The following is a 22905-nucleotide window of genomic DNA, read 5'->3' on the forward strand; positions in this document are numbered from 1 at the left end:
ATACATCACGTGGGTATCATCTACAAATAGCTGTACTTTTGGTTTGAACGTGTTCTTTAAGCCAGGTTCACTTATGCTGCAGGCGCAGTTCACAGCATGGGGTCTGGCGCATCCCTGTTCAACGATTCTGGTGCGAATCAGGCCTGAGTTTTTGCCTGAATTTGCACCTGAATCAGAACCAAAGATGCACAGGACCCTTTTTAAATGTGGACCACAGCCGCCCTGGAGCTGTGTGAACTGGCTCCATTGAGAGCCGGTCACATTCTCCTGTCATGCGAAATGGGATGAAACCCTCATCCAATTCCAATATGTGTGAACCCAGCATAAGGATCCTCTATATATACTGATGTTCTGGTTTAGGCGATTTCCTTCTCTATTACAAAATGAGTCCATTTCCACTGAGGTCTGTTTGGATTGCCTGATTATGTGTTTTGTGTCTCTAGGACCTGAAGAATAAACTAAGCCATCTGATGTGGAATGACTGGAGTCCTTCTGTGCGTTGGGCAGCTGCCAAAGCACTGGGCAGTCTTGGTCAAGGAAAGGAAGTGCATGACCAATTAAGGTGGGAATTGCAATGGGTATAGCCATGTCTGCATGGGTGATAGAAAGAGTAGTTTCATCAAATACCAAAATACCGTACCTAGTGTAATAAGGCTAATAAAAGTTATTTGACATGGCATGACATTAACCTGATTAACTAACTGGGTCATTTTGGAATCTGAGCAACCAGTATGGTCTTTCTCAATACCTACATAACAGAAACAGGTTAGAACAGCTTTTTTCAACCAGAGTGCCTTGGAAAAATGCCCAAAAATTGTGTACAAGCCAGTAGGTGGATCAAGTCTACTTTTTTGTTACTCAAAGCCACAGGTTTCATTAATTTTGACGTTGATGTGTTGAAAGCAGAAAAAATGGGCAAGTATAAAGATCTGAGCAACTTTGACAGGAGCCAAATAGTAAAGGCTACCACTAGACGATACAAAGGAATCTGCTAAAATCCTTGCATAGTATAATTTACCTGGTACATGAATATATAACTGAAGTTTGACTTTATTATTTTCAGGAAACACCTAGAAGGTGACAGTTGGAAATCAAAGGTGGAAGCTTTGTCTCTCATTGGTTGCCTACAGATTATGACAGTCCAGCTGTTTCCAGGATTCCTGCAATGTTTTACTAATGACTTTGCTGCAGTTCGCAGACAGGCCTGTCGCACTGCAGGTGTACTTCACATTAAAGATGAGATGGTAAGGATTAGCTTTCACTTGCGGTTGGGAATCGGTAAAAAAAACGCAGCTGAGCTGCATGCTTACCTCCCTCCCAAACTGCTCACCCTTAAGCTGCAAAGCAGTGGACAGAGGTGTACACATGGTGCGACCACAATGTTTTGAAGGCATCTCAGCAAAAATTATTCCACCTTTAGGCAGGCAGTACTAATCTCTTTTAACCATGTGAAAAGCAGTTTGGGTTACTTGCTCTGCACCTCCCCCATTTAGAAAAAGCCATGCGTTCCTTTTGAAGAGTGCAAGGCACTGGGTGATTGGAGAAGAAGTAGATGAAGGTCATGATCTTCCCTCCTCCAGTCACAGAATTTCTGTTGATTACCTGTGGTTCCTGCCAGTTGAGCCATTATTTTTCCACCTCCTTTACCTGGATGACAAGACATTGAATTTTTGACAAATCCCTAGTCTTTAAACTAAAAAAAAAAAGCTGGTTTGTTTGCAGCTTAGTGTTTATTCAGATCAAGCAATAAATCATCTACAATTTTCTAATGATTACTCAGAATTGTTATGTATTTTGACCTTATGCTCATTTTGTAGGTCATGGAACACCTCTACCACATAATTCAATATGATCCAGTATGGAAAATCCAAGCGCAGGCAATCAGAGGTTAGTAGCTGGCCAATCTACCAATCTAAATGGACAAGATGCCATTGGTAACTGCTCATCCTGCAAATGCCAGTTGCCTGGCTGTTACAGTGGTGTTCTGGCTTTAAAATGTTATGTTTCCAACCCAGAAGAAGTATGCAGATGAGGGCCTCTGCTGTATCTGCTATGCATACTGGATTTAGCACAGTGACTAAGAAAGTATACAAGCCATAACTTATATATTTTTAGTGAGAGGTTAATAATAGGATTTTTATAACAGCTTACCTCTAAAATCATTTTCTTGGAGTACATCATGGGACACAAAGCACCATTGTAATAACTATATGGGTTGTAGGCCACCTTTAGGTGAATGGACACTGATATAACCAAAAAGGAAACAGGAAGTGCCCCTCCCTATATAACGCCTCCCATACCTGGAGTATCTCAGTTTTTATAGCAAAGCAATATATACACATATCCCAATAAGAGGGGAGGGATCTCTGTGTCCCATGATATACTCCAAGAAAAGGATTTTAAAGTTAAACTGTTATAAAAATCCTAATTTCTTTATTGTACATCACGGGACACAGAGCACCATAGTGATAACTATATGGGATGTCCCAAAGCGATGCCACCTGAGTGAGGACCCTATACTGCTGCCTGCAGCACACTGCACACTGAGCCACAGAGCCTTGGTGATGCACTGCCCATGAAGCATTGACTGCCCGGGTAGAGTGCGCTTTAATTTGAATGGGAGGAACTTTTCTTTTAAGGCCATACGCCTGACTAATCACCTGATGAATCCACTTAGCAATAGTAGATTTTGATGGTGCCTTCTAGGTCCTTCTGGCAACACAAACAAAACATCAGTTTTCCATATCTGAGCAGTCGCTTTCAGATAGGCTTTAATTGCTCTCACTATATTGAGAGAATGTAATAATTTTTCTTCTACAGAACAAGGTTCTGGGAAAAAGGAAGGTAGGGAAACATCTTGATTCAGATGAAAACTAGACACTACCTTTGGCAAAAAGCCCTGGGTCTGGTTATGAGGCTTAGCCTTTGCCCCTGACGGTGGAGGCCATTTAGACTGCCTGGAGGCTGTTGCCCCAGACACCTAAGGAGAAGGTTACAACCTTTCTCCATGAAATGGAAACCCAACCAAGAGCTTCTTGCATGGTAACTCTGCTTTTCTTTTAAACCTGCTTGAATTCATCCTGAAGGGATTGACAGATGCCTATTGCTGCCACTGCAGGTTGTTCTACCACAACAGTTACAGAAAATGAGGCCTTAAGTAGAGATTCCAACTTCTTATCAGCTGGATCACTAAATACTTGTAAATGAAATAGATAAGAACTACAATCTAGTTCAAGGTTATCTGCTGCTGTTTCTAATTAAAAAGTATAAATGTGCATGCACATTAGAAGTAAACACTCTCTGAGACACGTTCAGCTCGGTTACTTCTAACTTCTGTTTTATTTCTGGGCGGTGTTAATATTTTATACAGAAAGATACGTCATTGCTATGTCAGTCTAATTGGTACATCTCATTGGTTAAAATACAAGAGAAATGGAGAAACTTGATGCTTGAAGTTTGGTTGAAGCTGGTTCTGTTATCTCATATGCATTCTTCTAACGCGTGGGATGTAGGGTTCAGACGCCATCTTTTAGCTCCAAACAGAGAGCCAATCTGTATACTACATAATAAGTAAGGAGTTGCATAGAAACATGCATACACATAATCAGCATCTATCTCAAATCCCATCTCATTGAGAACTTTTTTTCCATAGGATAAAGAATTGAAAGTCTTTTAGGAGGAGAAAACTGCTTATCTGGGTGATCCCAATCAGCATAAATCAGTTGCTCCAGTAACGGGTGCATAGAGAAAGCATGAGAACCCTGTGGGGGTTTTAGCGAACCCAAGGAGGGGAAGGAAACATCCTCCACCTCTGCAGGAGGCAACTTATATCCAGAATGAACCAAGTCCATAAGGGATTGGATTAGCAATTTCTGCGATTGCAAAGTTGAGGAAGGTTCTTCAGATGCTGAATCCTCCAAAGAGGAGTCACCTGAACCTCCTTCTCTCAAAGATACCCCAATATCATCTACCCATTGTTGCTCCAATACTGGAAGATCAAGGGCAGGAGAAGGAGATCTACCATGTTTTCTCACCTCCTGGGAGGAAGACGCTAACATCCCAGCTATTTTCCCTTCCAAACCAGCCATAGCCAAAGCCAAATCATCCTTAGTGACGTATGCATAGGCTGGGACGCTGGAGGTAGCCACCATGCCTGTGAGACAAAATGGGTCAGACTTGCCAGATGCTCCAGGTCTTTCAGGGGATGATGGAACTGCAGGCATGCGACTAGGAGCCTCAGGCTCTGACTGCAGCAACTTTGCACTCCCCCCTGGTGAATTACCCCTCCTGGAGGAAGACATAGTCCTAAGGGGGTCTCAGCAGCACCTTTCTGATGGTGAATGGTTCCCCCAAAACCCTCTGATGGCTGGCAGAGCAGCAGAAAATAGCAATGCTGCAGCCTTTGCTGACACTTGAGCACATACAGGGGAAGCATGGAATGTTTTGAGCCAGGCATGTAGCTTTTACACCCTCTAGCGGCTAAACACAGGCAAGGCACGCATACTCACACCAGAAAGACCAAATGAAGTATAAAAATATACATTCCTTGTCATCTTTCTGACTCACCTGATCCTGCCGCAAGACTGCTGGAAATAATCACAGACAGATCCAGCCTTCACCCAGTCACGGCGGGCCATGTCATGCCAGACCTTCAAGGACCGGGTCCCCTTTTATGGGTCCACTCCCTCGGACCTGTACAGCACACTGCCAGAAACTCTTTGGCTGCATCAACATGACCAAGGTGTCCGGTCCGAGCTCTCAAAGAGAAGCATTACAGGCAAAAACCTTGTTTCCTCTTCCACGAGGCCTGGGTACCATCATTTGGCTTTCAAGAATTTTAGATGGATCAGTTTGTACAGCTCCTTGATCCCATCAGGGTTTGCTTAACGGAGCTCTCTTAGCACTTCATCAACCGAGACCAACACTTTAGACACTGGCAAAAAAACTGAGATATTCCCGGTATGGGAGGGGCACTTCCTGTTTCCTTTTTGGTTATACCAGTGTCCATTCACCTAAAGGTGGCCTATAACCAACATAGTTATTACTATGGTGCTCTGTGTCCCGTGATGTACAATAAATGTACTTGTAGTAAAGTTATCCATTGAATCATCCTATTCTCCCCCAGAATCGCTCCAAATCTCCTCGTATGTCTTCAGTGTACAGCCAGACCATACCTGCATGTAATATCCATTCATTTCTAAAGAAAGGCAATCCAATATTAGTACCAATGACTTGAAATTAATAGAGATGGAATTATTGAGGGTTTTTATTGTGAAAGCATGACCCAGCAGGCCACACAGCAAACATATGCGAGATGCTGGGATAGGTAATTGTAGGATTGTGGGGGGAGGATCATAAAGGATAGCTTAATTAAGTTATTCTATTCCAGCAGTTTTGTGACCCCAGCTCACTGATCTTCACTTCAGCAGCACTGCTTGGTCAAAATAGGAGGTGCATCACACTGACACTTTCTTTTTCTATCTGTTGGCATCATAATAATAATAATAATAATTTTCAGCGCAAATACATGGGCACTGCAGCAGAGCCTGATTGACTGCTAACATTGGCCTTCTATCTTCCATTGCTAGTTATAGAGACATCAAGAAAAATTCAGATTCCTCCACTGGCTACATTTAAAATACAGTTTTTGAGTTATTATTGAGTAGATACCTACCATAATTTGTGTTTTTAAATCGCTGTGCAGTTCAGATTTCAAAATTGCAAGATTGTTTCTGATTTCTCGTTATACTTAGTGGACATATGTGCATGTACTATTAATTTTGTTCAGTGTCAGTAAAAAGTCTGCTTGATTGCATTGGTCCATTGTGTTGATCTTTTTAAATATTTTAGCTCTAGGACAAATAGGACATATTACATCTCAGGTGAAAGAACTCCTCCTGTGGTCCATGAAGCTGGAGGAGCCAGGTATACGAATAGAGGTTTATAACTGCATCGCTATGTTGCAGCTCTGTGACTCTGAAGTTCAGTATGCTCTACAGGACAGGCTCACACTGGAATCCCATGGGATGGCCAATAGGTGAGTGTGTCTTTAAAGTCCAAAACTTTCACAATGGTAACATTAGGGGTTATTTACGAAAGGCAAATCCACTTTGCACTACAAGTGCACTTGGAAGTGCAGTCACTGTAAATCCGAGGGGGACATGCAAGGGAAATAAAAAACAGCATTTTAGCTTGCACACGATTGGATGATAAAATCAGCAGAGCTTCCCCTCATTTCAGCTCTACCCCTCAGATTTACAGCGACTGCACTTCCAAGTGTACTTGCAGTGCAAAGTGGATTTGCCTTTCGTAAATAACCCCCACTGTGTTTGTGCTGTGTTTTTATTACTATTTAAGCTAGGTTCACACTGCTGCAAGCTGGTTTTGATCTGACTTTCAGTACAATTGTGTAGTGAAATTTTGATGTGGTTTGCATAGTTTATGGGGCCAAAATTGTGATGGATTTGAATCAAAGCAGCAGAGGAGTCTTTTCCAAAACAGTGAGTTGCATTGATGTGAATGGGCAACATTGAAGAAAATGTGATTCCCATTGTCATGCGATTCTGTGTGACTCAAGTTGCATCTGAAACCACACTAGTGTGAACGGAGCCATAGTAGGGACATATTTTTACTGCCTCACTCCCTCCCTGCTCCCTGGCCAACTGTATTGTGATGTCTACTTCTTACCCTAATCATCTGATTAAGCCTTAAAATCCCACTAGTATGATCAGACATTATATTCATTCATGGCATGCTAAGACTGGAGGCAGAGAGGCTGAAAGAGACAGTTTGCCCTCTCTGCACCAGTATACAAAAATCAAACAACTAGAAGAGTATAGTAAGCTTTCACCCTTACCTGCTAGCATTTCTGTTCTAGGGGCAGGAAACCAGAGTGGGTGTAAGTACATAGTACATTATTCCACCAACATAAAAGCACAAAATCTAAAGGAATCAAGCCTTATGGCCCTGGTAGGCCAGGTATATGTTTGTCACTAGCACTATGGTTTAGGTTGGTTATGCAATTCTGGCTCTGACATTCAGTGCACCTTGGGTTTTATTTAATGCTAAATTATAGTGTGTAAGGTACAGTAACTCCATCCAATCAGAATAGCTGATATACCTTCAGTAACCTAAAAGCTGACTGGATGGATTGGGTTACTGCACTTTGCATACTACTGACCTTGGCTCTGATTTACTGAAATACTTGAGTTGAAAGAATACATTCGGTTACCGGGACATACCACCAGACAGGGTGTGTTCTGTTTAGTGATTTTAAAATTTGTATATACCAGAGAGCTTATATACAGGTGCATCTCAAAAAAATAGAATATCATTAAAAAGTTAATTTATTTCAGTAATTCAAATCAAAAAGTGAAACTCGTATATTATATAGATTCATTACACACAGAGTGATATATATTTCAAGGATTTCTTTCATTTAATTTTGATTATTATCACTTTGTGTCTAATGAATCTATGTAATATAGAAGTTATATTAAAAGTATATAAAAGTTTCACTTTTTCATTTGAATTACTGACGTAAATTAACACTTTGATGATATTCAAATTTTTTGAGATGCACCTGTACATTTCACTTGTTAGGAAAATCATAATTTTTTTAATTGTTGGTTTAAGTTCGGATAATGAAACTGAAATGGTCAATGTATTGGAATCAGAAACAAAGCAATGCAGATATTAGCCTACAGTCCTGGTGTCATAGCAGGGACACAGCAGAGGTGGATGTCATAAGTACAGCTGTCGATCCTATTGATGGGGAAGCTGTGCAGGCTCTATTTACTTTTGCCTTCTGTTTTTACTTTTATCTTTTTTTTTTCTTTAAATGACAGTTTATCTGATTATTTAGGGAGCTGAAAAAGACTCTGGATGCTTTAAACATGAACCAAAGTGAGAACCAAGAGATGCTGGTAATGATCAAGCAGCAAGTAAGTAAATGGAACCTGTGGGGCTAGAAATATGGAAGCTGCCATTACTAACCTTTTATCATTGTGTGGGATACCAGGGCTGTCAGTCTCCTTGCTTCAGTTTAGACGTTTCACACTTCTATGACTCATTGAATGTGATGGGAAAATCCAAAATTTTAGGTCGTAACCAGAACAGGAAGAAAGGTGAAATCTTCCAAAGAACGCACTCTCTAATGCCGTGTACACACGATCGTAATTTCCAACAACAAATGTTCGATGGGAGCTTGTTGTCGGACATTTTTTGTCGTAATTTCCAACAACAAAAATTTGAGAGCTGGTTCACGCATGTTACTCTTTATATACACTGCGCATGCGTGAAACTCCACCCACCCCTGACCTTCTATCTAGTATATTCCCTGCCCCTTCTCTTGCGGCGTAGTGGGAGAGCACATGGCGGAGAAAGAACAAGTGCATGAAGACAGCAGCAGCAACAATGAAAACCCAGAGCCACGAACGTCCCGATCCTGGAGGAGATTTAAGGCCTTAAATATGGCCTTTGTAGAGATGGTGTACATCTTTAGGAGGGCCGACTATGATGGGAAACGTGGACCTTACCCAAACCCAAATGTGACAAAGGCCAAGATCGTGACTAAAGTTGTAAGAAGTCTGCCGAAGAATTTTGGGGTATGGCGATCCAAGGATAAACTGAGGAAACGATGGCCAGACCTCAAATTGAGGGAGCAGGATCAGTACAGAAGAATCAAGAGAGTGCTGCAAAAAGTAAGTATTTTGTCGTGTGTTCCTATTATTATTTTTACTTGCATACTGCCCCATGTGCTTTTCTTTACTGTTGTACAGTTTAAAATGGCAACTTTCAGGTTCGTGGGCACAGTAATCGTTCGTAATAAACATAGTTCGTTCGCCCCCTAATACAATATTTTTTTGCAGATGCAGTTTAACTACATTTGGTCATGCCTATTTGTATTAAAAGAAGTTTAGTACATTGTTGTCTAGATGGATTTGTAACTATAATGAAATGCAAACTAGATTCAGTGTAAGGAGAGGACACTCAGCAGTTGTTTACACATCTGGATGCAGGAGCACTAGTGTGGGACACCAGAACAAACTTTTTGGGGTGTCCCACACAGGTGCTCCAGTGGATACTAGGGGTTTCTACATGTGTGATACTTTACCAAAAAAGTAATTATTCCAGCTTTAAGAAAGGGAAAAAATTATGTCTTTAGCTTAGCTTAGATGACACTTCCAAGCAATGTTTCATATTACTATTTCTGCCCTCAAATATACATAGTTACATAGTTAGTAAGGTTGAATAAAGACACCAGTCCATCCAGTTCAACCCGAGTGTCTACAATTGTCCCCATCTCTGTACATTGCACACTAACATCGGTCCCTACCCTCAAGAAGCCCACAATCCAAGGTCCCCATTTATATACTAGGGCCAATTTTCAACAGAAGCCAATTAACCTACTTGCATGTCTTTGGAGTGTGGGAGGAAACCGGAGTACCCGGAGGAAACCCACGAAGGCACAGGGAGAACATGCAAACTCCAGGCAGGTAGTGTCGTGGTTGGGATTCGAACCAGTGACCCTTCTTACTGCTAGGTGAGAGTGCTAACCACTACACCACTGTGCCGCCCCACATACCACTGTGCCACCCCACGACACCACTGTGCCGCCCCACAAATATCTGTGTCCTAAGTATACCTTTTTTATTCACATAGGGGAGAAAAGACTTGGGACATCAGAGGACACCAGGGACCCCACACCTCATAAAGAAGGACAAATTCCAAAACCACAACCTCAGGATGTGGAGGAAGGAGAGGTTTATGAAGTGGGTGAAATAGTGACCACAACAGGTGAGTGTCTGAGACCACAGCTTCAGGTAATAGATGTATGCCTGCATATTTATAATACATGGTGTGTTTTTTTTTATTTTAGGTGATGTGGATGTTGTGGAAGAAGAAACATATTTCACAAGTGTAAGTGCCCAGATCCTCATCGGGGAGATCATGGTGTGCAATAGGGATTTAAAGAAGATCAAGGAAGACATTAATGATGTTGAAAAAAGACTCCAAAACATCATTGATGATTTAGGCAGAATCGAAAACACACCAAAATGTATCAAATTGTTTATATTTTTCAAATTTTTCGAAAAAAATTGAAAGCCACATTTTGAAGATTCACAGTGTGTCAACATGTGCTATCTGCCATCACAAGATATCAATGTACGCGTTTTGTGGGTGCAACCTCTTCCTCGCAACTAAAGTGGATGAGAGAAGAAGGGGTTGTACCCCCGAAACACGTCCATTGATCCCCCATGATGGGAGCTAGCACATGTTGACATTAGGCATGGGATCAGGAGGGAAAATCCCCATTTTGACTATCAATATGTGTGCATCTTCAAAATATGCCTTTCACAAAGGTGACATCACCCCATCTGATGAAGGCAATATCAACACCGTTTGGACATACTAATGACTGATATTGCTTTCAATTTATCAAAGTTGAACTTTGTAAGTTCCTGAGTTGTGTATTGTTTTATGGTTTTAAAAATATGCCTGTTTACCACAAAAAAGGATATTTCTACTGTCAAAAAAAATTATTCCAAAAATATGTTGGTTTGTTAAAAAAAACCTTTCTAAATGCACATGTGAATGTGCACAGAGTAAAACATTTTCTAATGTTGTGTGGCTTCCTCTTTCAATAATCAATAGCAGTTTTTTATTGTTGTTTACAGTGACAATGGGGGTTATTTCCTAAAGGAAAATCCACTTTGCACTACAAGTGCACTTTTGTAGTGCAAAATAGATTTTCCTTTAGTAAATAACATTCACAGTGCTTTATAATTTGCATCAGACCATTTTCGTCACTCCAAAAATAAATTCATGGTGCTGAAAATGATGAATATTTTTATCATTAATGCATTACATACATTAACAACAAAAACAAGGTGTGTGTGTGTAGCAGACCCACAACATAATAGTTAGCTGAAGAAGAGATTGTCACCTCATGTATCAAAGAAATTATATTTGCACTATTGAAGAAAATGGCCAAAAAAAAGCCCATTTTATAACCTAGGAGACAGCTTAAAAGAAACACAAGCAGTAAATCAAAAGAAATATTTCAGTTAAAATGTATTTAAAAAATGTTTATTAAACATTTTCTGGCATATGAATGGCCCCCCTACCCGCAAAGTACTCCATATATTTTAGACGGACCTCGCAGGCGCTTTGGGAGAGGGCAAGCCAGGACGCCCAGCTTCAAACGCCGTCAGGGTTTGGTCTTGAAATCCGGCCTCATGCCCAACTGAGGCCACCTAGTTCACAGAATTTCACCTTAAAAAGTTGTGGAGAATGCAGCATGCAAGGATTATATGGTTAAGTTTATATTCCACCATGTTGATTGGCGTAAGGAATAGGCGGAATGGGACAAAATTGAACTGCAAAGTTGAAATAAGTCTCTCGGAAAGTTTTGCTAAAGTGGAAAAAAAAAAATAAGGGAATAGGCGGAACCGGCTGGCCTTTATCCCGAAAGCATTCTCCACCACTGTTCTGGCTCTGGCCAGCCTATAGTTAAAAACCCTCTGGTCTGGGGTGAGGGTCCTCATGGGGAACGGCCGCATCAGGTGATCACCCAGCCCAAACACTTCATCAGCGACAAAGACGAACGGCAGACCAGCCACGTTGTCTTCTGGAAGTGGCAATGCCAAGCCACCACTCTAGAGCCGTCCATAGAGCTCGGTCAGGGCGATGACTCCACCATCCGACATCCGGCCATTCTACCCCACATCCATATAGAGAAAATTATATGTCGCAGACACCACCGTCAACATCACAATACTATTAAACCCCTTATAGTTGTAATAGTATGATCCCGAGTTGGGGGGTGGGACTATGTGGACGTGTTTCCCATCTATTGCCCCCCCCGCAGTTTGGAAAGTCCCACTGCTGGGCAAATTGGGAAGCCACAGTCTGCCATTCCTGTGGTGTTGAAGGGAACGTCACAAAAAGTCAAACAAGAAAGAAAAAAAAAATAGGACGCTTGCACATAACATTGCAAGCAGATTAGACACAAGCATTCTTAGCCAACATCAGTATAACATTTATTTGAAGGAGTATTTAAAGAAAAAAAATCCATTTATTACTTAAATGGTCCATTTATCACCCCCTCTGATGGCCCATTGTGAAAAAATTTGGACAGGTAACTCCACTTCCTTGAGAGCTGAATGGATCAATTGTGGGCATAAAATTGGGTATTTGGATTGTACGATTATTTTTTATTTTATTTATTTGTTTTTAAGGTTGAACTGGATGGACTTGTGTCTTTTTTCAACCTGACTAACTATGTAACTATGGATAAATAATGTGTGTTACTTTGGCCAGCCCCTCCTTACTAACACTATTGGCAGCCCACTGGACAGGTAGGAAGTGTCATAATACCAAAATATGAATACACACTGTACAAATTGAAGCACAATTTTACATTCTGGAATTACTTATCAAGATAATAGGAGAACAAAACGTTAAACAGTACCATTTGAAAGTATTCAGGCAGGCCCTTGCACTACATGCTTTGGTGAATTCTTCCATAAATATGACCACAAAGGAGGTAGGTATAGTGTGTATGGCAGTGATCCTCAACCAGGGTTCTGTGGAACCTTAGGGTTCTTCCAAAGGTTGCTAGGGGTTCCTTCAGCATTGAGCAATTTCTGCCTCTCAGATAAGTTCCCACTGACACCATTGATCTTTTTAGCTATTTGTAAGGAGCTAATTCTTCCCAATGACCACAAGTGTAAGGACCATCACACTATTTTCTCATGAGTTGTACATTTCTAATTTTTAGCAGGGGTTCACCCGAAACCGGAGAACTATTTCAATATGTTCCTCTGTGTTGAAAATGTTGAGAAAGGCTGGTGTATGGGTTTGGCAAAGTCAGCAGATAGAGTATTGGTATCGTTTAACTTAGCAGTTGGAGGGAGGGAGGGTTCCAAATGATTTTGGGACCCCAAAAAAGCCTCTGGCTCTCTGCCTGAATTTAAGGAAATAAATAACATTTGTACACATTTTAGGGGGTGTTCAGGGTAAAGTACTACTTTGGAGCTGACAAAATACATTGTTAAGTGACTAGGCTAGGTGTGTCTGGGCCAAGGATAGTATGCTGGGAAGGTTAGTTAAGGCAAATATGCATGAAGGACAAAAAGGAACTTTAAAAACTTTCAGCATGCATGAGGACAAAGGGGACATATACAGAGGACATACAATACATTAGCAAACATTAAATACCTATAACGTGATGTTAAAGCAGAAATTTTACCTTAATATAGTCCTTCTGCAGGACTTGTATGATGGCAGAACAGGTCTCTGGAATAATGATTCCCAGAGCCTGGAGGGAGATGCCTGTCGAGAACTTGATGTCCTGCAGACTTCTCCCCGTCGCTAAGTACCGCAAGGACACGACTAGCCTCTGTTCAGGAGTGATGGCTTGCCGCATGCAGGTGTACTGCTTCGTAATATAAGGGGACAGCAAAGCATCTGGAGATAATTCCTGAAATCAAGATTATTCTCACGGATCTCCTGCAACAAAGGCATGTGTGAGAATTTGTCATGCTGGAGCAACCAAATCTTCACCCATGCAGAGCAGTAACGATCGGACAAGCATGAGGCTGAAAAGTGCGAATCGTCTCTCACCAAACGTCTACTAACAGGAGATTAGCAGAAGGAGACCAAAGGGGGGTGCATGGGCTATTGAACTTCCTCTTTATAGTTCAGACGTACGTGTTATTGATGATCGGAATTTCGGAAAACATTTGTGCGACCGTGTGTATGCAAGACAAGCTTGAGCCAACATCCGTCAGAAATAAATCCCAGGATTTATTTGTCGGAATGTCCGATCGCGTGTACATTGCATAAGAAGAGATTTCGCCTTGGAGAGATTTATTTTATTTTCCTGTTGCTTGTACAGGACCTCATTAATGGGACAAATATTTTGAAATACTTTTTAATTGTTACACTGCTGGTTAATTTGTAGGTTGTTTATTTTGAATCGTCCACCAACCAAAATGTATTACTACCAAACCATAACTTTTCATCAGTGTTTTATCTTCTCACAATCTCAGATCTTCCAAATGATGCATGTTTCTTCTGAAATTCTCCTATCCCATAGAGAAATGGTTCTCAACCCTGTCCTCAAGTACCCCCAATGGGCCATGTTTTGGGAATTTCTCTTAATAGCTGTCCAAAATACCAAGCTGTTGACTCTGATTTAAAACACCTGTGCAAGATGAAGGAAAACCTGCAAACATGGCCTGTTGGGGGTACTTGAGGACAGGGTTGAGAACCACTGCCATAGATTGGTAGTGATCTCACTAGATAAAGGGGACCTCGGCTGCTGCTCCTGATGTCCTCAGGGACTGTACATCTTATTCAGTATCTATAGTGCTACATAAGGTTTTTTAGTGACTGTTGATACATTGCTGGAAATGGTAAAAGACTGGTAACATGCTACAGGTATAGTTGTATTTGGCTAGAAATAGGCTGCAAGAGACTGTTAGGCCGCGTACACACGGGCGGACTGTTCGCCCAACTTTGTCCGCTGAACAGTGTTTGGGCGGACAGTCCGCTCGTGTGTGGGCTTTCAGCGGACAGTTTCAGCGGACAGTTTGACGAACAAGGTTTTACGGAATTTCTGAAAAACTGTCCGCTGAAACCTTGTTTCAGCGAACAGTCCGCCCGTGTGTAGGCTTGTTCGTCAAACTAAGTTCCGCACATGCTCAGAAAGGATTTACACGCTGAAAGTTATAATGCAGTGTATAGGACGTCGTATTTTTCGTCCCGTCGTACGTGCCGTTCACGTCATCGCGCACGGTTTCAGCAAACTGTTCGTTCGTCGTGTGTGGCCATGTCCGTCCATGCTAATTTTGAGTGGACTGTTTGCCGAAACTGTTTGACGAACAAGGTTGGGCGAACAGTCCGCGCGTGTGTACGCGGCCTTAGAGTCTGGGGATGTGTCATGTGAGACTACTATTATAGCCCCTTTAGAAATGAATGCTTATACTATTTTTTTTTTGTAAAATCTATTTATTGAATAGATCATAACATACAGCAGAAACAGCAGGTACATAGTATGTGTTACAAACAAGCCAGTACAATCTCAGTAGAAATTCTATTAAAACATCAGTACAAATTATTAAGAAATTCTAGCATATTTCTTCTCTTTGGAGATACAAAGGTTTCCACATCTCACTCCGTTTGATCTGTGACCAGGTCCAAGAAGGTAGCGACCGGAGTGTTCCATACAGTGTTATATGAATGCATTGGAAGAATACCCTAACTGTTCTACTAATTGGTTGCTGTACCTCTAAATTGCGCTATCGTAAGTGTCTGGAATGCTACGTCTAATATATGATGTCCAGCATCAAAACATAGGGGGAAGGAGGGGGGGGGGTGGAAAAGGAAAAGGGAGGGTAGGTGCACATTAGTATGTTAAGAATATTGCCTAAACCGATCATAACCTGTGGTGACCATAAAAGCGTCAAATAGCAACGACCTTCCGATTAATTCTTTAATCAACCATATATCGTTTATAATCATCTGTTGTTTGGAAGTGTTTCCAACATGCCCAGGTGTTAGTGAACTTAGGTGATGTGTCAAGGATTCGATGCGTGAGTTCTTCCATGTCCATTATTCTGTTTACTCTACGTAGCCAATCCTTGACACAGGGGGTCGTAGTTGATTTCCAATAAACTGGAATGCACATCCTGGCTGCATTGACTAAGTGTATTATAACTGACTTCCTGTAATGGCGCTGAGACAAGGTCGTATGATGAAGTAAGTATTGGGCCGGTGTGAAATCTAGTGTGAAAGTCGTTATGGTAAAGATAAATTGGTGGATCATCTGCCAGTATAAGCGAAGTGCTGAGCATTCCCACCAGATGTGCAGGAAGGTTCCATTAGCTGTACCACATCTCCAGCATGCTGAAGGAACCGAAGGGTAGAAGGAATGCAGGATATCAGGGGTCCTATACCATCGGGAATAGAGCTTAAAACCATTTTCCTGTACTGATACATTCCTAGAACCTTTGTGAACATTTATTAGTATCCGTTCCCAATCGTCGTGTTAGGTCTATACCCGTGTCTGTCACCCATTTAGTGCGTAGTGATGTCACGGAATCGTTCGTAGTAGGAAAGAAAGCAGTGTAGAGTTCAGAAACCAGATGTCTCTGTGGAGTTGTTTTAGTGCAAAGTTGTTCAAACGGGGTCAGGTCCCTGCACCACGTAGTGGCTGGAGACTTCTGGAGTAAAAAATGTCGTATTTGTAAGAAATTAAAGAAAGGTATCTTTCTGTCCGGGAATCTAGTCAGTAGAGTTTGGAATGTAATCATTCTACCGTTGTCGAAGAAGGATCCTGCTCGAACGTAATCTCTGGTTATATCGTCAGTGGAAAATGGTGCTTGAAAACCAGGGGTGAAGTCCGGATTGTGCTCTAAGGAGGTGAGCGGGCCATGTGTGGAGGATATTTTGGTACTCCGGCAGACTGTTTTCCATGTGTTAAGTGTGGTGCTAATCAAAGGGTGATCTGAGATCGCTGTCTGTATTGGGGCTGTGCCTATCCAAGGAAGTAAATGTATCGGTGCTTGTACAAATGCCTCTTCGATCGTCACCCAAGCTTTGTTTCGTCTATGTATGTGCCAATCCACGATTCTGGTCAATTGACATGCCCAGTGATATTTGCGTATGTCCGGGATTCCCAGACCCCCCCGTAATTTGGGGAGAGTCAGGGTCTCCCATTTGATGCGAGCTTTTTTGTTAGCCCATACGAATTGGGAGCAGAGAGTTTTGAACGTCGCGAAAAAAGTGGGGGGAAGTGTGATTGGAATCGTTTGTAGAAGATATAAGAACCGTGGGAGAATGTTCATTTTAAGAATCGCTGCTCTCCCAAACCACGAAATAGTAGGTATTTTCCAATTTAGCAAATCAGTCCGAACGGAATTAAGTAGTGGTAAATAGTTGCGAGGATAAAGGTCTGTTAGTTTGGTCGGTAATTGAATTCCCAAGTATGTGATAGCATGCTTTTCCCAGCCAAAGGGGAAGTTCGTCTGGCAGTGTGTCAGTACGTCGTCGGGTAGAGTGATGTTGAGGGCCTTCGATTTATGGAAGTTAATTTGCAGGTTCGCTATTGTCTTAAATTGAGCAAAGTCCTTGAGTAAATTGGGTAGGGTGATAAGTGGGTCTGTGAGAAATAAAAGGATATCGTCCGCGTATGCAGCTATTTTATAAGTCTCATCCCGAATTCGGATTCCCTTGACATTGATGTTCGTGCGGAGTTTGTGGAGTAAGGGTTCAATCGTTAAAATGAACAGAATCGGGGATAGTGGGCAACCCTGCCTCGTGCCGTTGGACAGGGAGAAGGCGTCCGACAAATGCCCATTAACTTTAATTCTGGCTGTGGGGGAAGAGTACAGTGCCGTAATATATTGTAAGGTACGTTCTTTAAAACCCATTTTCCTAAGGGTGGCCAGCATGTAATCCCAAGCCACTCGGTCGAACGCCTTCTCCGCGTCCAACGATAAAAAGAAGCCCGGACTGTGGGAAGCCGATAGCCATTTATGGACATTGATCGCTTTCAGCGTGTTGTCGCGCGCTTCACGGCCCGGAACGAAACCTACTTGGTCCAGGGAAACCAGGGAGGGCAAAAAGGGGAGAATACGATTCGCAATGACTTTCGCGTAGAGCTTCATATCTACATTTATCAACTAAATCGGTCTGTAATTAGGGACCAAAGCGCCGTCTTTCCCTGGTTTCGGGATCATTGTAATGTGTGCCTCATGGAGATCTACGTGAAGCGACGGGGAGTCAGGAAGTTTATTAAATAGTTCAGTAACGTGCGGTATAAGTAAGTCCGAAAAGGTTTTGTAATATACAGTGGGGAAGCCATCTGGGCCGGGGCTTTTGCCCGGTTTTAGCTGTTTAAGGGCGGTCAGTATTTCTACAGTCGAAATTGGCTTCTCCAAGTCTGTGGCAAGATCGTCGGAGATATTCCCAGGGCAGTTCTCGGCTAGAAAGTCTGTTATCTGTTGAGTTCTGTCGTGTTGTGTGGTAGTCGAGGAATGTCTAGGGAGATTGTAAAGATTTGAGTAGAATTTTTTAAATTGTTCCACTATGCCAGATGGAGAAGAAATCTTTAGACCTTGCGGATCTAGGATGTGATGAATCGTGGACATTGCTTTTCGTAGTTGGATTGCTCTGGCTAAAAATTTCCCTGATTTGTTGCCAAATTCGTAATAATTGCGTTGCATAAGGGTATACTTCCTCCTGATTGGAATGTTAAGTTCCTCCAGGAGATCTAGTCTGGCCTGTTGTAATGCGTGGAGCGTGTTTTCCGCTAGTGTTCGTTTGTGCGACAATTCTAACGAGTGGATGGTCTTCGACAATTTATCAAGTCTGGCCTCCCTATCCTTCCGTCTCTTAGCTGCAAGGGAGATCAGTTCTCCCCGAATCACGCATTTATGAGCTGCCCATCTTGTTATAGGATGGATTTCAGTGGAGGCGTTATCCGTAAAGTAGTTCGTTAAGCTAGTAGAGATAGAACGCACTACTTCCGAATCGCTGAGCAAAGAACCGTCCAACCGCCAAATATATGGTTTGACTGTTCTGATCGGGAAGGACAGGGTGATCGAGACTGGATTATGGTCAGAGAGCACCATAGGTTCGATGGAAGCAACAAGTAAACAGTCTAAGTCTGCCTGAGAGAGGAAAAAGTAGTCGATCCTCGAATATTTGTTATGAGGGGGTGAATAATAGGTGAAGTCTCTGGCGGTCGGATATAACGTTCGCCACGTATCGTGAAGTGTCAGTACGGTCAGTTGGGATTTTATAGCCCTCAGCGCACTGTATTTCAAGGAGGAGGTACCGTTCGAGGAATCTAAGGTGGGAGTCAAGGCTGCATTGAAGTCTCCTCCGACCACCAGTGTGCCCTGATAAAAGGCGGTGAGTTGCAGCATCGTGGAGTTGAAGAACGGGACATGATGCTGGTTGGGGGCGTAAATGTTGGCTAAAGTAATAGTTTTGCAATATAATTCTCCTCTCAGAAAAACATAGCGTGCTTCCGTATCCAACAACGAGTCTTGCACCTGAAAGGGGCAATTCTTAGATATAAGAATCGATACTCCCTTAGATTTTGCTAATGGGTTAGTAGCATGAAACACTGTTGGATAAAGGGAGGACCGCAAGTTAGGTATTTTGTCAGATCTAAAATGGGTTTCCTGAAGAAACACTATATCCGCCTTAGTTTTACGTAAAAGTCGAAACAATTGCGATCTTTTTTCCGGCGTGTTAAGGCCTTTCACATTAAGCGAATACAGTTTAACCTGGGAATTTGGGATAAGAGATTGTCGTTTGTGCATGGTGCAAGGTCACCCTCGTGTCGTAGTGCAAATGGTCGTATAACAGGTCGTACAAATTAGAAGTGTCCTAGAAGAAGGGAGGGAAAGGGGAGGGGAAGAGCGAGGTATGTGAATAGGGATAACGGGAAACAGGGATAAACCCTTAGGCGTTCACCGTGAGGATAGAGGACCAGCCTCTCCCTCAGAGCGAAAACGTCCGGGAAGTGTACGGTGATCGCGCGGACAGCGTCCGGTATATAACGGGACACCTCCGTACGATCAGCCGCAGCGGGGTTGTACCAAGTCTCTCGGTAAGGGTGGATACGTTAGATTTCAGATGCGACCGCGATCCGGTCCAATGATAAAAAACATACAAAGGCTCTATCAAAGGAAGCGGACTGGCGCAACCTCTTTTTCGTTCAAGCGAAGGCTGTCTAGTTTATATAGCCTATTTCGCCCAGCTAGCTGAGAGGAAGTACCACATGCTTACAATGCAAGGAGGACAGACCTATTAGTTGTAGGCCATAGTCACTACATAAAGTGTATACAAAGGAATAGGGGTGGACAGGAGGATCCTATAATACTCATATACATCACTCGTATTAGCGCCCTGTTGTCAATAATTAACTAGTGCAAAGACCCCATCTTCGGATCTTAGTAAAAGGAGAATCGGGACCGTGCATGGTGTGGAGGAAAGAGTTCCTCGAGGTACACGAGAGGTACAAGCACATTTCAGCGTAAGCCCGTCCCGTCTCCCCGAGCGCGCCCCTCGATGGAGTTGGCGAGCACGGGGGGACGAGCAGAACCAGGCCACCCACGCCTGCAATCTAAAACCCTCATTGGTCCCTAAAATTGGGGTCAACATCAACTAGACGTACGGGCGTCTATTCAACATTAGGATAACTACAAAGAATGTGACAGTGTGAGCGGCAACCCTCCCACCTTATATCATGCAATATAAACCTTGCAATCAGCATAAACACAACATTTCACGAATATAAGGTAGGGTTCAGCAGTTCAGTTCATCCGATTGTATCTTAACTGTAGGGAGGTAGTAAGTCTAACATCATCGTATTTCTAACTACATGTAAAAACATACGGTCTAAGATGACTTTTCCGTGAACTCGTGGCTAACGAAGAAACCTGTCTATACTAAACTTTAAACCTATAGGCTACGGGGGCCAATTCCAGATCCGACGTTGGCTACCTAGGAAAGAGTCAGGCCGGTTCTGGATTGGTATAAGCTAACTAGGCAGCCCGTAGAGGCATACAACCGAAGGCTTAAGTCTCCGAAGAGGGGGTATTTCACCCAAAAGAACTGGACTTAGCTGAAGAGTCTCACTCCTGGGGAACGATCCCGGTGATGATCAGCCTCTCGCCTGGCGCGGCCAGATCGCGGGGAATCCGTAGGACTGCGTTCGGGACGGGAGTCTCTTCTGGAGCGATACGATCGACTTCTTGACTCCGATCTACGCCGTCGGTGCCTACTGCGCTGAGTATCCATTGGTTCGGTGCGGTCCCTTTCCCTGCTGGGTTGTCGGTAAGTGCGAAAAGCAGCGTACCAATTGGGGACATCAACCAAGGGAATCTCCAGGGCGTCGCAGAAAGAAGGAAGTTCCTCCGGGACTCGTAGCAGGGCAGTTCGGCCACGATAGGTGGCCGCTAGACCGAACGGGAACTTCCACTTGTATGGAATGCCTTTCGCCCGTAGTACATCAAGAAGTGGTCGCAGGTCCCTGCGATGTTGTAAGGTAATGCCCGATAAGTCTTGATAGATGTGGATCGTAGCGCTCCCTAGAGAGATTTGAATCCTATTTCTGGCCTTTCGTAGTATTTCTTCTTTCAGCCTATAATCTACCAGGCAGCAGACAACATCCCGTGGGGGATCTGTATCTCGGCCTTTGGGTCGTAGAGCTCTGTGAATTCTTTCGTAGGCCACCGGGGTACGAGCCGGTCTGTCCAAAAGATCGTTGAATAGATCCATGACTGTCGTCTCTAGTTGATCCGAGTCCACCGACTCGGGGAGGCCGCGCACCCGAATATTGTGCCTTCTCCCTCTATTGTCCAGATCTTCTTGGTGACGTTGGGGGTCTCTCAATTGTAGCGTGTGAGTGTCTATTTTGTGGGTGACTTTGCGAAGGACTGTTTCGTGGTGTGTCGTGCGGTGCTCCACTTCCACTACTCTGTCAGCAATGGCACGCAAATCCAGCCGGAGATCCGCTATGGCGGCAGTAAGGGTCTCTTTAATGTCCGTCGCCACCGATTTTAGATCCATGAGACTCGGGTGTTGTTGGAGGGCGTGTAGTGAGACCTCCTGGCCCGGGACAGCTTCACTGAGTGGCGCGGGTGATTGTGCGGAGGCTGGGGCCTGCGATGAAGTGTGGCGGGAAGACGCCATATTGTCTCTCTGTGAGCGGAACAGCTCCGGTAGAGTTTGGCTAATGTTGCCGCGCTGTCGCCACGGGGATCGGGAACGGGAGGCAGATGATGTTCTTGAGGCGGTTCCCATAATCTTCGAGGTATTTAAGAGTATAAATGAGCTTCCTTAACGGCTATAGGACCGGATCGCGGCAGCTGCTCAGCTCTCAGGCGTCCATTCCGTCCCGAGGTTAGGCCACGCCCCCCGAATGCTTATACTATTGACTTGCGAAGGTCGAGGGCTCCACCATAACCACCAAAGGGCTACAGGTTGTGTACCCGGGCCTTGGAATAGCATACATTACCATTCAAAAAGTATGATATGCATGCTTAAGCACCAAATCCATTAGAACTCTCCATTAACAATCAGTTATTTGTTTTCACAGATGTCCAAGCTGTGCCAGAAAGAAGTGCTATTTCCTAAGATTCTGAAGTTGGAGGAGGATATGGACGCAGGACATCAAGAAATAGAACTGCTGTTGCAGAAGACTCCTGACTGGAGAAATAAAATAATGGAACCTTTGTTTTTCTGTGATCTTGTTGACAAAGCATTCACAGGTACTGTCTTCTGAAACACATTTCTGACCTGTAATTTATTGGGTTTATGATATGCCCAACTATAGAACTCAACTTCATAGATACTGCTGAAACTTGCCCTATGTACTGTATAAAACATTTCTACAGAGTTTCTTTACTTTAAATGATATTGCTCTTCTTTCCGACAACACCATGCAGTAACCTAGAAAGCCAACAGTTACTATACCCCTCCCTTTACAAGCAAGGGCAAATCGTTTGCCCACACTTGCTTAAAACCTCTCAGCAGACTAATGATGTTCATACAAGGCTAGGTTCACACATAATTTGCATTGCATTTTGAACCGCATCAAATTCGCCTGACATGTGAAAGAACATTGCTTTCTATTGTGCCAGTTCACATTAGTCCGATGCAGTGGAAGTGCGGATTCAGTGCGGTCTGGCTCAGCTGCAAATTCAGGCCCATTGATTTCTATGAGAAAGCTTCTGAATCATACATGTCATTCAGTTGTGACGAGTATAAAATCCTGACCGGATCCTGATCAAGGAGACAGGAAACCCCGAACAACTACAACTGTCAATTACCTGTGAAAACAGAGCTTCAATTTGCACCGCATGTGTGTGAACCCAG

The 22905-nt window shown here is 43.2% G+C and overlaps 1 protein-coding gene across 1 annotated transcript in view; it reads left to right on the top strand.

Annotated features, from left to right (window-relative positions):
* HEATR4 (HEAT repeat containing 4) overlaps positions 1–22905 on the top strand; it is a 59270-nt gene that overhangs the window by 31130 nt on the left and 5235 nt on the right. Inside the window, exons 12-17 of the mRNA XM_077464474.1 lie at positions 444–562; positions 1064–1244; positions 1818–1887; positions 5851–6037; positions 7865–7943; positions 22127–22298. Of these exons, the coding sequence (XP_077320600.1) occupies positions 444–562; positions 1064–1244; positions 1818–1887; positions 5851–6037; positions 7865–7943; positions 22127–22298 (808 nt within the window). The remainder of the gene's footprint in view (positions 1–443; positions 563–1063; positions 1245–1817; positions 1888–5850; positions 6038–7864; positions 7944–22126; positions 22299–22905) is intronic.

This window comes from Lithobates pipiens, unplaced genomic scaffold (genome assembly GCF_037356315.1).
Source record: "Lithobates pipiens isolate NorthernLeopardFrog02 unplaced genomic scaffold, aLitPip1_a1.2 Scaffold_30, whole genome shotgun sequence".
Taxonomy (NCBI): Eukaryota; Metazoa; Chordata; class Amphibia; order Anura; family Ranidae; genus Lithobates; species Lithobates pipiens.